Source organism: Protopterus annectens, chromosome 17.part0 (genome assembly GCF_019279795.1).
Source record: "Protopterus annectens isolate FY-2018-M chromosome 17.part0, PAN1.0, whole genome shotgun sequence".
Lineage (NCBI taxonomy): Eukaryota > Metazoa > Chordata > Ceratodontiformes > Protopteridae > Protopterus > Protopterus annectens.
This window is the reverse complement of record NC_056751.1, coordinates 135,584,068-135,599,683: the sequence shown is the minus strand read 5'-3', so window position 1 is coordinate 135,599,683 and position 15,616 is coordinate 135,584,068. Positions and strand designations below refer to the sequence as shown.

At 42.2% G+C, this 15,616-nt stretch overlaps 1 protein-coding gene across 3 annotated transcripts in view; it reads left to right on the top strand.

Moving 5' to 3' along the window:
- Positions 1–15,616, top strand: part of FANCC (FA complementation group C) — a 2,534,829-nt gene that overhangs the window by 2,290,187 nt on the left and 229,026 nt on the right. For all 3 annotated transcript variants that reach the window (XM_044059426.1, XM_044059425.1, XM_044059427.1), the window contains one exon: positions 1,343–1,517. In XM_044059426.1, the coding sequence (XP_043915361.1) occupies positions 1,343–1,517 (175 nt within the window). The remainder of the gene's footprint in view (positions 1–1,342; positions 1,518–15,616) is intronic.

Sequence of the window (15,616 nt, the reverse complement as noted above, 5' to 3'; positions counted from 1 at the left end):
TACTATGACTAAAGGAAGCATGCACTTGTACAGAGAGGGCATTGAGGAGCTCTTCGGTGATGAGGATCACTTGTGCTTCCACACAGGGATGGGATTAGGGCCAAAATAAATGTCCTCATAGCCAGCACACAGAATCAGGGCATGAGCAACTCTCATGGATATCTGAATGTCAGCCCCTCCAGATGGCTCTTGCCTCCATGGTTCTGAGCTCCCCTCCTCTGCCAACAAGGGAATGAATGGAATGCAGTCCAGCCTGATAGTCTACAGGGGATGTAAAAAGAACCTAGAAACAAAATGATCCTGCATATTTTGTTCTTGTGCAATATACTGCATTACTACTTGTTAACTAACAAGTTTTCAGTCTAAATTACACCCTCCTCCGCATTCTGGCATGATGGAAGGGTAACCAGCATCCCCTTTATAAATCAGCAAAAGTGTGCATGTTGATGAGTATTTGGAGAGAGACTGCAAGTATTGAAGTAGTCATATTTTTGGAGAAATGGGAAAAAAAGAAAAGGTAAATTAAAAGAGTGTGCATCATTGGTGGCAGTATTACAGCCTTACCATATGTGGACAAATTACAAGCAGATGAGGGTTAAGTAAAGACAGAATATAAAAAGGAAATTATGAAAATAAGTTGAAATTTTCCTGTAGTGGTTTCCATTCACATTTGAATATTTGAATATCTGTGCCATCTGAGAGTGATGTATTTAGTTGCTTTAAATGAATGTTGTGGAATTAACAGCTTGTGTTACTTATTAGGTATTGTAGGAAAAATGGGATTTTGACTATTGTCTTTCTGCATAAACGAATCATGAGAGGAGTTAGTAATGTGATTCATCTGTTTCAAACAAGTAAAATGAAAGGCAAGCAAAAGAATAACTTTAAAGATGTGTTTTCCTCCATTTTGCACTGTAAATTGTTGGGGTGTTTTCTCAAGCAGATAAACAGCTGGAACATGATCTAGGAATATGCCATTGACCATTTACTTACTGATTATCTTTAGGCATCAGAAGAGAAGTCAGCACTGATGACTGTACTAGATTGAAGCTCTTTAATGATAGTTTGTGCAGAAAGGAACTGTAAGGAGATACTGTGATTTAATGACTAGATTAAAGTGATCAAAGGTACTGTTGCTAGGCTCAAACACAAATATCCATAGCTGTCTCCAAGTCCAGTGATTGCAGTGGCTTGACATGACGTAACCATGGCTGTATGGTTTCTTTTAAGTATGCTTGGCACAGTACGGAGTAAGGCTAGGGACATATATATTTAAAGGCTTAACACAAACTCATACATGTTAATTTCAACATTTGAACTGTTGTGTTTGATTCTGTTCCAGGTCTAATGGAGGACTTCTTGAGAACTGGTTTTTCTTAGCCCACTTTGGAGACTGGTTGCATATTGCTGCATACCAGCTGTTAACATCAGAAAACAAAATATCAGATGCCCTACTGTGGTTGTTGGCCTTTTATCATCATCCAAATACTGGATTTCAACACAGAATGCAAGAAATGGTATGTTCTTATTGTAATAACGTTGATTAAATCCAGAACTGACTTTGGCAATGCAAAATGGGAGTACTTTCAATCTTTGATTCTGTAAGGAAGACTTCTGTCTACATAAGTGAGCATTCCTGCCCATTTTGCAGTAAATGTACAGAGAGAGTATTGGGTTTATAATGTATTTCAGCAAAATCAAAAATGCTAAAGTGCTACAGCTGTAGAGCCAAATATTTTTTTTTACCTGAAATAACAGAAATTGACTATTTAGCTGTTGCAGAATTCCTCTGGAGTATAGCTCCCAAAGTTTGGAATACAGCAGTATTTGTTTTTCACTTAATGTGCTTTAATTGTGAAATATTTTTAAGTAGTACTGGAAGGGAAATGGATGAGAAAATAATTTGTTGTGCAGATAAATATTGGGTTATACCAAGAGTTTAAAAGAACAGTGTTTTGGTTCATTCTTATGGCCTACAGGTGGTAAAGGACTATTTAATCAAGTTCTGCATAATGTGTTTCAAGATCACTTGTTATCTTAAAAAACAAAATCTGTTATTTCGGACCAAAGGCTAGTGTCTAAGGCACAGCAGAAATTATGTTTGTGCGAGACTACCATGCAATTTCATTGCTTGTTTTTTCTTCCACTATTGTGTGTCCATTGAGTTAGTGTGTGTGTGTGTGTGTGTGTGTGTGTGTGTGTGTGTGTGTGTGTGTGTGTGTGTGTGTGTGTGCCTTGTTTGCCTAGTACGTGTGAGTGAGTTTTAGTAGAGCTGTTTTATTCAATTGATCACACAGCAATATTTCATAGAGACCGTGGTTTAAGCAGACACAGTACATAGATTAATAAGTAAACTATGCGGAGAGGTACCAAGAACTGAATTAGTGAAATGATACGGATAAGTAGACAAGGAAGTGGAATATAAGGTGAAGTCTTGCAGACCCATATGGTGAGAGCTGAATGTCTCACTGAGGTCAGAATGTGTTTTTAAATGTACAGCACACAACTGAAAGAAGAATAAGACTGATTTTGTTTCTTTTGGATGACTGATTTATGCTCAGGTTAGCCTGTCATTGTAACAACTTTTTAGTAATGGGCCCTACTATTCATTAATATACTGTGCAGATGTGGAACTGAATCTTGCATGCTATGTTTAATAATAGGGTCTTTGGTATACAGTAATCCATAGACATGGATTGTCATAGTACATAGTGATGCATATATCACATCCTTTTGTTACTGAATGGCATGCATGAGCACATACAACACTGCAGTGTATTATTCACTTCTGTGCTTGGGAAGTGGGAAAGCACTGTGTAAAATGGTAATGAAACACAGCACAACAGGGAATGGCAGTGTTATAGGGTATATTGTATGTTAATAACTGTATACCTACTTAAGCTGCACTGTGTTCCTCCATCATGCCTTGTGAGTAACTTGTAAAATCTTTCACTCCTTAGGTAAGACAATGGATCTATGATCATTATAATAATGTGGTGATGAGGGTGTCTGGTGCTATGTGAGCTCCCATTGGCAGGAGCCTGCCAGCATCATTGTATCACTGTCTAAGTGCAGGACAAAAATGGCTGTGATGGCAGGTTTGTCTGCATCCCAAAGAACTCTGTTGCTGGTAGGGTTACCCTTTCATATAAAAGGAATGTTGTGATCTGTTCTGATGTATTACTCAGCTGTGTAAGTGGAGCATTGGAATGCATAGAGTTGGACTGATGTAGGTTTCCCAATTGGAATATGCTAGTACTCCGTTGGTGTTTAGTCTATCAGTCATGTATGATTAGGGGTGGAGTGGAGTCATTTGCATTTGTACTTTATATACACAGAGTACTATGGCCACAAAGTGAGGTAAGATTGCATAAAATGTCTTACCCCATTATGTGCAAGTTTTATAACTCATAGAGAACTTTGGAACACATTTTCTACAGTATACAAACCTAGTCCTTTGTGTGTAATGTTTATGAATAGCTTTGTGAATTTCTAAGTCACTGTCAGTTCATAATTTCTTTTTCTTTTTGACCCATTCCTCTGCACTGACCATCAAGTTTAGTCTTCCCAGTTGTTTTGTAGACCCATTTTTTTCAAGTAGTTGAGAGCCTTACCACCTATTCATTCCTTGGAGCAAGGGGCAAACTAGCCATGAGTGGGAGTTGTCCTCTGTGGGCTTGGGAAATTTCAGCCTTTGCTGTAAGCCTTAACCTCCCTCTGTTCATGCCCAGTAAGTATTGTAAAATCAGTCAACAACTAGCTCTGAATGAGTAATAGTTATGTCATTGGCAACAACTAAAAACCTTTCCATTTGCTAATATATGATTTTTTAATAGCAGGCTTTCTTGCCTCCATTAGTATCTGCTGCACATCCTCGGATAAGCAGGTGCCTAAAAGGAATGCTTTTGATCATCAGGGGCAACATCTCTGGACCTCTCCATTGAACACTCAGTTATCCAGGTTTTGAACTAACACCGTGTCAAGACTATGCTTGGGAATGGGGGGTGCTTTTCGTGTTCCCCTTGATTCCTTTCATTGTAAGGGTTCTGCAGAAAGCAGCAAAAGGAAAACATTCAGCTTGATCTAGTAGTACTACTTTGGCCCACATGTCCAGTTTGTTCACACCTCAGAGGTGGTGTTTCATTTCCTTCAGCTCCACGTAAGGGAAGAGCTTCTTTTCTAGCTTCAGAGCCAAATTCCACATTTGGCATTCAAACTGTATCATTTTATGTGTTGAATGTTGGAGTGCAGATTTCCAAAGAGGATTGCTTTTGAATCAGGTTTTACAGGTCTTTCAAAAAAACAAGAAAACTTTTTAATAGAAAGCTCTATTTTTCAGAATAGAAGTGGTTCTCTTATCTGTTTGAGGACCATGATATCATGCCAAATTAAATCCAACTTCCATTAACCTTATTTGTAGGAGTCTTTCTTACTCATCCATCAAGAACAGACAGGGAGGGATTCTTGATTGTGCTCCATTCATTAAGGCTGGCACTCAGTAGAATGGCATACCAAAGCCCTATATGATTCATAAAGACTGCTACACTGTGGGGTAACACCTTGTACACTGTGTAGCCACAGTGGTCGATACTTGAAACATATATACAAATGACTCTCCGCCCCCAGGATTGTACAGGATTCCAAAACACTACACCAACTGCCTATGGGTTGGTCCCATGTACAAAAGTAAGGTACCAAAACTGAGTTCTTGTTGTTGGTATAGTGCATCTCACACCAGTCCCCATTCCCTGATGATGTGTTTCTCATCATACAGAGCTGACCAGCATTATCATGACATAAGTTTAAAAAATATAGATTTTGCATGGTAGAAAAAAAATGCTGGCAATGGAGTTACCAGTGGTGCAGGCAAACCTGTGACCATAACCTCACTTGCCCTACCACCACCCAGTGACATCCTGCCTTTGAAGCTCCCATTTTTACAGACCCCCCCCTCATTAGCATAGTATGTTAATGTCTCTTGCTGTGCTGTCACATCTAATGAATAGAAGACTTTTATGAATAGCTACATGGCATAACAGCCTAGAGTATACTACTGAAGAGAGCAGTTGTTTAGTAAAATAAATTAAAACAGGCATTCATTTAAGTTATTTTTTCTGAATATAGTGTTTTTCATAAAGGTATTCTTATTGTGCTCCCAAAATTAATAAAAATATGGTTTCTCTTCCTGTTCATCCAACTGTGTCATAGTGGTTTAAATAATACTGGTCAGATTATTAACACTTACCGTATGAAGTGACTTGTACTTCATCTTCTTTATAAGAGATTCCACAGATTTTTAGTTAAATTACAAAGTATAAGATGGAAAAATGCTATGATGTGTTGTTGTCAATCTCGCCTTTATTCTCACTGATGGGTCGGATCCGATCTATCGGATCTGTCTTGGCCATTTCAAAAGCTCGAGGTTTTCAGCAAAGTTTGTGAGCATCCTTCCTTACCCATAATGCAACACCCTAAATTCCCAGATCTCATTTGCCGCTACGTGAAGGAGGTTCACTAGCAAGCTTTGGGCTAACGGTTTCTTTTATTTTTATAGTATCTTTACTGTCAACCTTGATTTTAGGTTAGAATTTCTATTTAACTATTTCTATACCCTTATCCTGTCTTTTAAAAGTGTAGACTGAGTGTTAGTTCACTTTAGTTTCCCTTGTTGGCGTCTGTTTAAGTTAGAGGATGTATAACTAATGTCCGTTTTAGCTAGCGGATGTTTTTCTTCCCCCTCTCTGTCTGTCTCCTTTTTCTTTATCATTCATTTTACTTAGCGGGCGATAATTAAAGAAAAACTTTTTACTCCTTCCTTTAATCCCTGTGTCCGTTTAAGTTAGAGGATTCTCTCTTGTGTTTTTATGTGTGTGTCTTTTCATTCCTCCTTAATTATCATGGCTCAAAAAGAAGGGAAGCCTCCTGGCTTCAAAAAGTGCGAACAATGTAGAAAAAAGATGCCCCATAGCGATTCACACACTTTTTGTGTGTATTGCTTAGGGCCTCTTCACCTACAAGAGTTGTGCTTGATTTGTCATGGATTTAACCAGAGGGCACTCATGGAGCGCAAAAACAAGCTCATTTTGAATGGGTTGCTAAAAAAACCCTTTTCTGTGCCTGTATCTCCTGAGTCTTCTTCAAAATCAGAGAAATCCAAGAAATCTCAAAACCATGCTTCTTCGGCTCCGAAATCATCATCTGAGCCAAAGTAGAAAGTGCCTAGACTGTCAGCTCCAATGAAACGCTTGGAGTAGACAACTGAAATTAGACCCAGAATTCCTCGGAGCAATCAGAACCCTCAGCTCTGAAGTCTGCCTTGCCTACTGAGTTTAGATATATGAGATGATCTCCTTCCTTGTTACCAATCCCTTCTCGGCTCCCATCACCATTTTTGACGAGATCTAGATCTCCTACCCAGTCCACCAGGAGTCTGTCCAATGAAGATGTGGGATAGGGTGGTACAGAGGCTGCTAAAGACACCGGTCTTGGCCAAATTATTATTGGATCCGAACCCAAAGGAGATGGATCAGACACGGCCCTCCCCCTTGCCGCCTGCGCCTCCGACCCGTCCCTCTGTTTTGGAGCCAGAAGATTCCGACATCCAGCTTGTGTCTGTATCGGATCCAGGACCCATAGCTTCCTTGGATCTGGTGTCTGCCTCAAGTGTTTCTTCACAGTCAGAGCAGGAAATCTCTGGGGACCTTGGCGCGGGTGAGTTTGTCTCCTGTCTCTGCCTTGGAGCTTCTGTCTTCTACTGCAGATATGCTTTCGGCCCAGACAACCCTTTTGTCAGATCCGGGGTTGTCTTCAGAGCAGGGGCAGACTGCTTTTGAAGTCATAAGGAGGGTTCTGACTACTACCCAGTCTATGACACAGTCCCCCTTGGATCTTCCTTCCAGCTCTTCGCAAGTGTTTTTGGTTTCTCACATACCCTCTCCACAGGACTGCAGAGAGCCCAGACCTCAGGATGTCCAACAGGGGACTCCCCCCCTCTTGTGAAACCTCTCCAGCATATCCCACTGCGGAATTCCCTCAGAAGAGGACCTGCAAGAGGAAACATCTTGACTCCCTGGAGGAGTCTAGCATGTCTGATACTGACCTCGATGAAGCAGAAGGGTCCCCATGGTGACCTTCTAAAGGTGACTGGCAGTCCACATCCCCTTCGACCGAGGAGTTGGTTTACCTGAAGGCCTTTGGGTCTCTCACGTCTACCTCTTGGGTGACCCCTTCTTCCTTGAGTTAATCTCTTGGAAAGCTTGGGAGACCCCAGACTCCATAGAACCTACTCCTAGGAGGCCAAACAAATGCATTACAGCCCCTAAAGGCAAGACTTTTTTGACAAAAGGTATAGCAGTTGATGTCATGGTTGTGGCGGTGGCCACCAAAAAGGGCTAGCCGAGACAAGTTCCTCTATCTATCCACCGAATAAGAATTCCAGGACTAGGGATAGGTATGGGAAGCACATCTTTTCGTCAGTGACCTTTGCCTTATGGTCACTGAAATACCTTACCCACTTCACAAGATTACAAAGGGACCTGTTAAAGGAACTGTCAGACTCCCTCCAAGGAGCTCTAGCTGACGTGGCGGCAGATAGTCAATGCTCAACTCGCCACCCTCACTTCAGTCATTAACTCATCCATGAGACTCATATTTTATGCAGCAGATGGAATGAGTTGGGAGGCGGGTTCAGGCATCTGTCTCTCTCTGGAAACAGGCCTGGATGCGCCTTTGCGATTTTGTGGAGCCCTTCAGTTCTTCTTTTATTAATGCCCATTTTGATGGCTCTTCTCTTTTTGGGCCTAAAGTTAGAGATGCTTAACAGGTGTGAACAGGAAGGCAAGACCTTATCTGCCGTTGGGAGTGTGTTTTTCCACACCTACCAGACCCTTTCCCAAAGGTCAGAGAGGTAGTGGGAAAATGTGGTTCAGAAAGTCACAAAGGTCTTTCCAGGACATACAAGGTAAAAGTTCCCCTAGAGGCAGAGGGTGGGAACAATAATGAAAGACACCCACAGAATTAGGGTTCCAAAGGATCTTTTTTTGGTAGACCCTTCTAGCACTCCTGAAGGAGTTCCTGCACTACGAAACCTGGAAAAAGATGGAAAATGCAGTCAGTACTTCCATTCCTGGAAAAAGACAATTGGATGTGCTCTATAGACCTTCAGGGTGTGTACTACCACATTTGAATGGAAAGGAGATCCAGACAGTACTTGCGCTTCCAGCTAGGAGCCAGTCATTTGGAGTTTCGAGCTCTGCCCTTTGGTCTCACTTCAGCGACTAGAGTTTTCACCAAATACATGGTGGTAGTGGCGGCTCACCTGAGACACCGAGGATTCCAGGTGTTTCTTTATCTGAATGACTGGCTCATAACTGCCCCAACCAGGCATCATCTGCTACATGCCAGGGACTATACTCTTCAACTCTGTTCCTCCCTAGGTATTACCATAAACTACGACAAATCTGCTCTAGAGCCATGTCAAAACTTAATCTTCATAGGAGCAGAGATAAATACTATTACATTGATAGTAATACTCCCTCAAGACAGAGTAGAAGATCTCTGCCATTATGTAAGATTATTAATCAGGAAGACGAAAGCTTCTGCAAAACTGGCTCTTTAGGTACTGGGGAAAATGCATCAGTCATACTCATTTATCTAGCTCATTTTCATAAGAGAATACTTCAATGGTTACTTTTCACACAATAGTCAATCCTGGAACTTCCTATGTCTCACAAAATCACGAGAACAAATTCCTGCAAAAAAAGATCTCCAGTGGTGTAGTCATTCTCCCTTTGTATCCCAAGGCCATCACTTCATCCACCCCTCAACCCTGAGCCACGGTGGTCATGGACGTTTCCCTGATGGAGAGGAGGCATTATCTAGGGAAGACGCAGTTCAAGGCATCTGGCAGGAACACGAGGCTCATTTGCACATAAACATCCTGCATTTCAAGGCACTCTCCCTCTAGGAATGATAGCATTTTAGTCAGACAATATGTTTGTGATCTGGTACATAGGTATTTATGATATGTTTTTTTTTTTTTTTTTTTTTTTTTTTGTGAATATGCACGGTCTTTTTAAAGGATTTGAGGGGAATGTTTTTGGAACACTAGTAATTGTTTTTTTTTTTTTTTCAAATGTTTAATTGATTGATTGTGTTAATTTAATTATACTTGTATAAATTTGACTGATGCACTTGATGTAAAATATTCCTTGAAGGCATTGTAACCGAGGTACCAGAAGCAGAAGCACTCGAATCTTGCAGTCTATACGCTGTGTTCCTTCGTATGATTCATTTCAATTCCAGTTCTACTTCTTCAGAAATTGGTCTTTGTGTATGGTGGCATTATGTCTTTGGAAGGAGCATCAGCATTTCCTGGGGTGTTCCAAACCTAAGAGGACCATGAAAGGTTCACTTTTTCCAATCTGTGGAAGGCGAGGGACAAAAAGTTTGCCCTAAAAGATCCTTGGACTTTGGGTAATGAAAATGCCTCTTTTGCTAAATATGAGCAGCTGGAAAAGTTGATGACCAAGGAAATTACTTTGTTTTATGATATCAGACTGCTAGTACATAAACAGGGGGGAACCAGATCTTATCACATTTGTCGATAAGCTCTGAAGGTCTGACAATGGGCAATGGCCTCCCAACTGCTTTCTGATAGCAGCACACATCCCTGGAAAATCCAACGTGATTGCAGACAAATTGACCAGAGCCATTTTTATGGCACACGGTTGGTCCCTCAGTCAGAAGGTTATGGAAGAGATCTTCCAAAAATGGGGCCAGCCTTGCTGTGATCTCTTTGCATCGCCCATGAATCCCAAATGCAGCAACTACTTTGCCCTGATCCCTCCCATGGGGGAGTCACCAAGGGATGCACTTGTTCATGATTGGCCTCCGGGACTTCTTTATGCCTTTCCTCCAATCCCTGCAATTCCCAAGTTTTTGCAGAAAGCAAGTTTGTTAGAGACGACAGTAATCCTGATCGTCCCCTATTCGCCTCATCAAATCTGGTTCCCCTTTCTTCAGCCTTATCTTCAGGACAAACCGTGGATTCTGGACCCTGCTCCAGACCTTCTGACTCACCCGTCAGGAATGGTTCATCCCAACGTGGACAATCTCAAACTAACAGCTTGGCTGCTCCAGTTCCCCTGATCATCAGGATTCTTCTCCTTTCCTCTCCAGTCAAACATATTTTGTTATCTTCCCATAAAACATCTACAAAAAAATTGTACAGGAGTAAATGGAAGAGATTTGTCGCATGGGCCAGCACTAATCATAGACCCTTTTTCTGCACCTGCATATCCTATTCTAGAATTTTTGGCAAAACTTTTCAATGAAGGAACTGCTGCAGCCACTATTAGAGTTCAGTTGGCAGCAATTTCAAATTTCCATGTAGGAGAAAGTGATTCTGGAATTATGTCTCACTGACTTTGTAAGGCTTTCTTAAAAGGAACTGCAGTGATAATACCCCCATACAAAAATCCAACACCTTCCTGGGATCTGAATTTAAATCTTGTCAAACATTATCTGTCTGCCCTTTGAACCATTGGTGACGTGATTTGAAATATCTATCCTGGAAAACTCTGTCTTTAGTGGCTATTACTTTAGCCAGAAGAGTTTCGGAATTGCAAGCTTTGTCTGCCAAGCCACCTTACCTAGTTTTTCTTAAGGACAGAGTTTCTTTACACACTAACCCCTCTTTTCTACCAAAGGTTGTGCCGGAAAGTAACCTCAACCAATCTATTGAGCTGCCAGTTTTCTTCCCAAACTTCCAAAATAACAGAATATTCACTGCATCTTCTAGATGTTCATAGACTGTTACATTTCCACTTACATAGAACTTCAGAAATTAGAAAGTCAGAGCTGCTCTTTATTTCTTATTCTGATATTAGAAAAGTCCAGCCAGTCTCCAAGATTACTTTATCCAAATGGCTTACGCTATGTTCATAGGTTCATAGGTTTATAGGTTAGTACTAGGCTATCAGCCCTAGGGCCTATACAAGCCTAGCCATAACAATTCCCTGAATATTTCTTCCCACATTATTTACTTTCCTGGACCCCTGTCTAGCAGGGCGACTGACGTGATCCCTGGGGTGAATTTCCTTTCTCCCATCCAATCGTCAAGGTTCCTCTTGAAGAGGTCCAAAGAGGCACTCTGCTTGACATGTATGGGCAATCTATTCCAGAGTCTGGGGAGTCTCTGGGTCAGGAACCTATCCCTCCAACATGTTTTGTTTATTGTGATGACAAGGTTTAGATCCCTGGAGCGTGTAGCTCTGAGGGATTGGGATTTCTTTAAGTGTAGCATGTCCAACAGCTCTGGGTTTGACATGGCCTTGTATGTTAAGCAGAGATCGCCTCTGAGTAGGCGATATGCGACAGAGTATAGCTGGAGTTTTTTAAGGCGGTCAGCATAGGGCATCTGCTTTAGGCCTGTGATTCTTTTAGTGAGGTATTTCTGAGGCCTTTCCAGTTGTTGCAGATGTCTTGAGAGGTACATACCAAATGGGGCATTGTATTCTATAATGGGTCTAATGAGGAATGAGTACAGTGGGACAATGACCTCCTTTTTCTGGATGAAAAGCCCTTCGTGATGAGGTGTGCCACATAGAAGGATTTCCTGACTGTTGTGGCGATGTGGTTATCGAAGGTGAGACCACTGTCCACCTGTGTCCCTAAGTCTCTTATCACACTTTCTGTGTTTAGTGTACTGCCACCTATATGGTAATTCATGGATACATGTTTTTCCCAAAGGGATAACAATACATTTCTTGGCATTGAGCTTGAGCCCATGGCTCTGGCACCAAGCATCTGTTTCTGTAAGGCCCTTTTGTAGAGTATCCACATCATTTGGGGATTCAATAATGGCTCCCAGTTTGCAGTCATCTGCAAACTTTGTTAGCCAGAGTCCCTTAGTGTTGACCTGTACTTCAGAGAAGTAGATGCCAAACAAGAGCGGCCCCAGGACTGAACCCTGAGGTACTCCACTTGTCACTTGTCTGGAGCTGGATTTGGAGTTGGCTACTTTTGCAGTGTGGGTTCTATCAGTAAGCCATTTAGCAACCCATTGGGTGACATAGGGATTAATGCCCAACCTAGTAAGTTTATCTATGATTCCAGAGTGGGGGATGGTGTCAAAGGCCTTGGCAAGGTCTAGATAGGCTGTGTGGACCACCTTACCCTTGTCCATGGCTCTGGAGACTGATTCAAAGAAGTCAATCAGGTTCAGGAGACAAGATCGGCCCTTCACAAACCCAAACTGGGTGGGGTCCAGTGTTTGAAGGTTGCCAATGTCTTTGTTTATAAGTTCCATGATAATACGCTCCATGGCCTTGCAGATAAGGCTTGTCAGACTGATGGGACGGTAGTTTCCGGGATCCAAGGTGGATCCCCTTGTGGATTGGGATAACTATAGCTCTGCCACTCAGTGTGCACAAAACCTGAGGTGAGGCTATGATTAAACATGAGACTTAGGTGAGGTGCCAGTTCATATTGTAGTTCATGTAGTACATAGACAGGACTCTAATCTGGTCCAATGGATGCTGTATTCTTGGCTTTAGAGAGTGCGTTTGTACCTGTGTGGCCGTTATTACTGGAATTTGGCAATCTTCCGGTATTGAGATGGGCCATTTAGGGGTGAGACTGGGGTGAAGTTGGCACTGAATCGATCTGCCAGGATATTGGCAATATCCTTCGGATCAGTATATTTAATGCCATTCTGTTTTAGCTCAGAGCAGATCTGAGCATTGCCATTTAGATTCTTGACATAATTATAGAATGCTTTGTGGTTGTCTTTGGAATCTTTGGCAATTTTATTTTCGTAACTAGCTTTGGAGGATTTTATGAGGCATCTCAGTTTCTTACTGAGGCTAGTAAGGGAGTTTTCTGCATCCTGGGATTTTCCTCTTTTCTGCAAAAGTTTCTTCCTTTTGTTGTAAAGTTTGTTTATGGCAGGGGACCACCAGATTGGCTTCCTTTTTTGGATGAGAGCATTTTGGTTCTATTTGGGATGGCACGATTCATGCATGAGTGGATGTGCTCGTACAGTGCCGTAGTGTAGGATTCAGCAGTTGAACTTTCAGTTCCCGTCTGCATGGGTGTCATGAAGTTTGTCACTTCTGACTTGAGTAGCATGAAGTTGGCTTTAGAGAAGTTTTTTATGGTGGTTTCTTTACTGGGGGGTGGGGGTGGGATGTGGATGTTAAGGGTGATTAGCTTATGGTCAGACCTGACTAACGAGGGGGTGACCATAGGTATGGAGCATTGATTTCCCATGTTGGTAATGACCAGGTCTAGGATATTGGAGCCCCTGGTTGGACTATGGATTAGTTGATCCAGGGCGTTGGAATTTATGAATTCCAAGAACCGTTGCGCAAAGGTGTTGGGACATGAGTAGTTTTCCCAGTTAATGGCAGGGTAGTTAAAATCACCCAGTATTAGGGTGTTTGGTTCTATCTTAATATTTTCCAGTATGTTTAGAAAGGTGTAGTGAGAATCTTGGGGTATGGTGGGGGATCTGTAACAAGCTACAATTTGGATTGCAGTCTTACCTAGTGTTAGTTGCACTTGGAGAATTTCAGACACATTGTGTTGGCCAACTAGCCTGGTGGTGTGAATATCCTTGGTGAATATTGACACTCCTCCACCTTTAGTGTTTCGGTCCTGGTTTGGTGGCCGAAAAGTGTGGTAAGAGTTGTAGCCTGGTATTGCAGGGGTGCTCTCTGGAGCCTTGAACCAGGTCTCAGTTACTGCACAGATATCGATGTTCTCCATTTTTAGGAGTGCCTCGAGAGAGTGCATTTTGAGGTTTAGACTTCTAGCATTGAGCAGCATTACCTTCAGATTTTGCATGCTTGTACCTGTTATGGTGGTGGTTTTGTCCTTTGAAGTTTGCCTAAAAAAGGCACTATAGGGGTGGCAAGAACCTTAGCCAGTAACCTGAATCCCAGGGCGACAGGTGCAGACCATCTCTGGCAAAGCATCGTGGTCTGTCAATCATGTCATCCCAGGCAGACAGATACTGGATCCCCTTTGAATGACACCATAAGCTTAGCCAATTGTTGAAGTCAATCATTTTATCCTTATATTGTGGTATCATTCTGGGCGAAGGCAGGATGCTACTCAGGGCTAGGGTCATACCTGCCTGGGCCACATGATCCGAGAGCTCTTCCATGTCTCTTTTCATGTAGTCCAGGGAGGTACGTCTCAAGTCATTCACTCCAACATGGACAATAACAGAGTCATATTTGTACTTGTTGTGGAGTGACTTGAGTGCATGCGTTATGTGGCGGATCCTTGCACCCGACAGGCAGCTGACTGTAACTTTCTCCTTATTCAACCTGGTGAGAGGGACATCAGTGTGCCGGACTATAGAGTCACCTATGACTAAAGTGTTAGGTACATTGTCTTGCCTTAAGGGCTGTTGCTGGGTGGCACACTGGTGTTGTGGACTATGTGACACATTGGTTGTGATTGGTGTTTGTTTGCGTTTCAGCTTCAGAGGTCTTTGTTGCTTGGGCAGGTTACAGTTAAGGGCCTCTGCATATGTGGATTTAGTGTTGCTATATGTGGGTGTTGGTGGTGCGTGTTTAGAAGGGCTATGTGTTGCTTGAGGTGTAGTGTGGGTGTTAACCTTCTCCTCTTGACTGTTTAGCACAATCTTGGGTGGAGAGAGCTTTGCTTCCATTTTGGCTATATAAGTGCATCTCTCACAGGTTGTAGTGTTGGGTGGTAGGAGGAGAGGGTTGTCTGTGTACATGAGGCAATTGCTGCATTGCCCCAGTATGCCCAGATTCACCAGGTGGACAGGAGAAATCACTGGAAGCTGACCCTTGGACATGCCTGGTTTGGGGCTTTTTTTTTTCTTTGTAAAGTATAGGAGCTGTTTCCTTAGCAAGGTACTTTGCAGTTATAGGCTGTTTAGTGCCTACTATTAATTTCTCCTTGTTAACAAGGAGAGTGCAGTGTTTGTATGAGTTTAAGGCTTCCTAGTGCTTTCCAGCAGGTATTAGAGAAAGTGCTAGTCACAGGGATGCTTAAAGGTAAGATTGAAAAGAATGCACTCTGCAGTGTGCACTAGAGAAGTTAGATGTGAAAGTAGGTAACTTGAGTTTTACCTGTTTAAAAAGTTAAGGTTTAGTGGAGGTTTATATCCTGCATTTACAATTGTAAAAATAGAGCTCTTCCTAACCCCGTTAAAGCTCATTCCACTAGGACAGTAGCCACATCTGCAGCCTTCCAAGCTAGGTTACCTTGGGATAATATCTGTGCTGCAGTGACATGGGTGAAACCTCATACTTTTATCACTCATTACAAAGTGGATTTGGCCTCTAGGAGTAGAGCTGAGGAATATACTCCCATGAACCCCCCCACAAGATTCAGGTTGCTTGGGACGTGGTCCCATCAGTGAGAATAAAGGCGATATTGACAGCAACACACAAAGAAATGATGTATGTACCATAATGTTCCATGTGTGTTGCCCATCTCGACCTTTATTCTCACAACCCACCCACCATTTTCCCTGTGAAGATTGGAGGAAGGTGGGCGAAGGCTGCCAGCCTAGTCAAGTAAAATTTGATACATAATTCTATCAATTGTATAAATAAATGTAAAATACAGG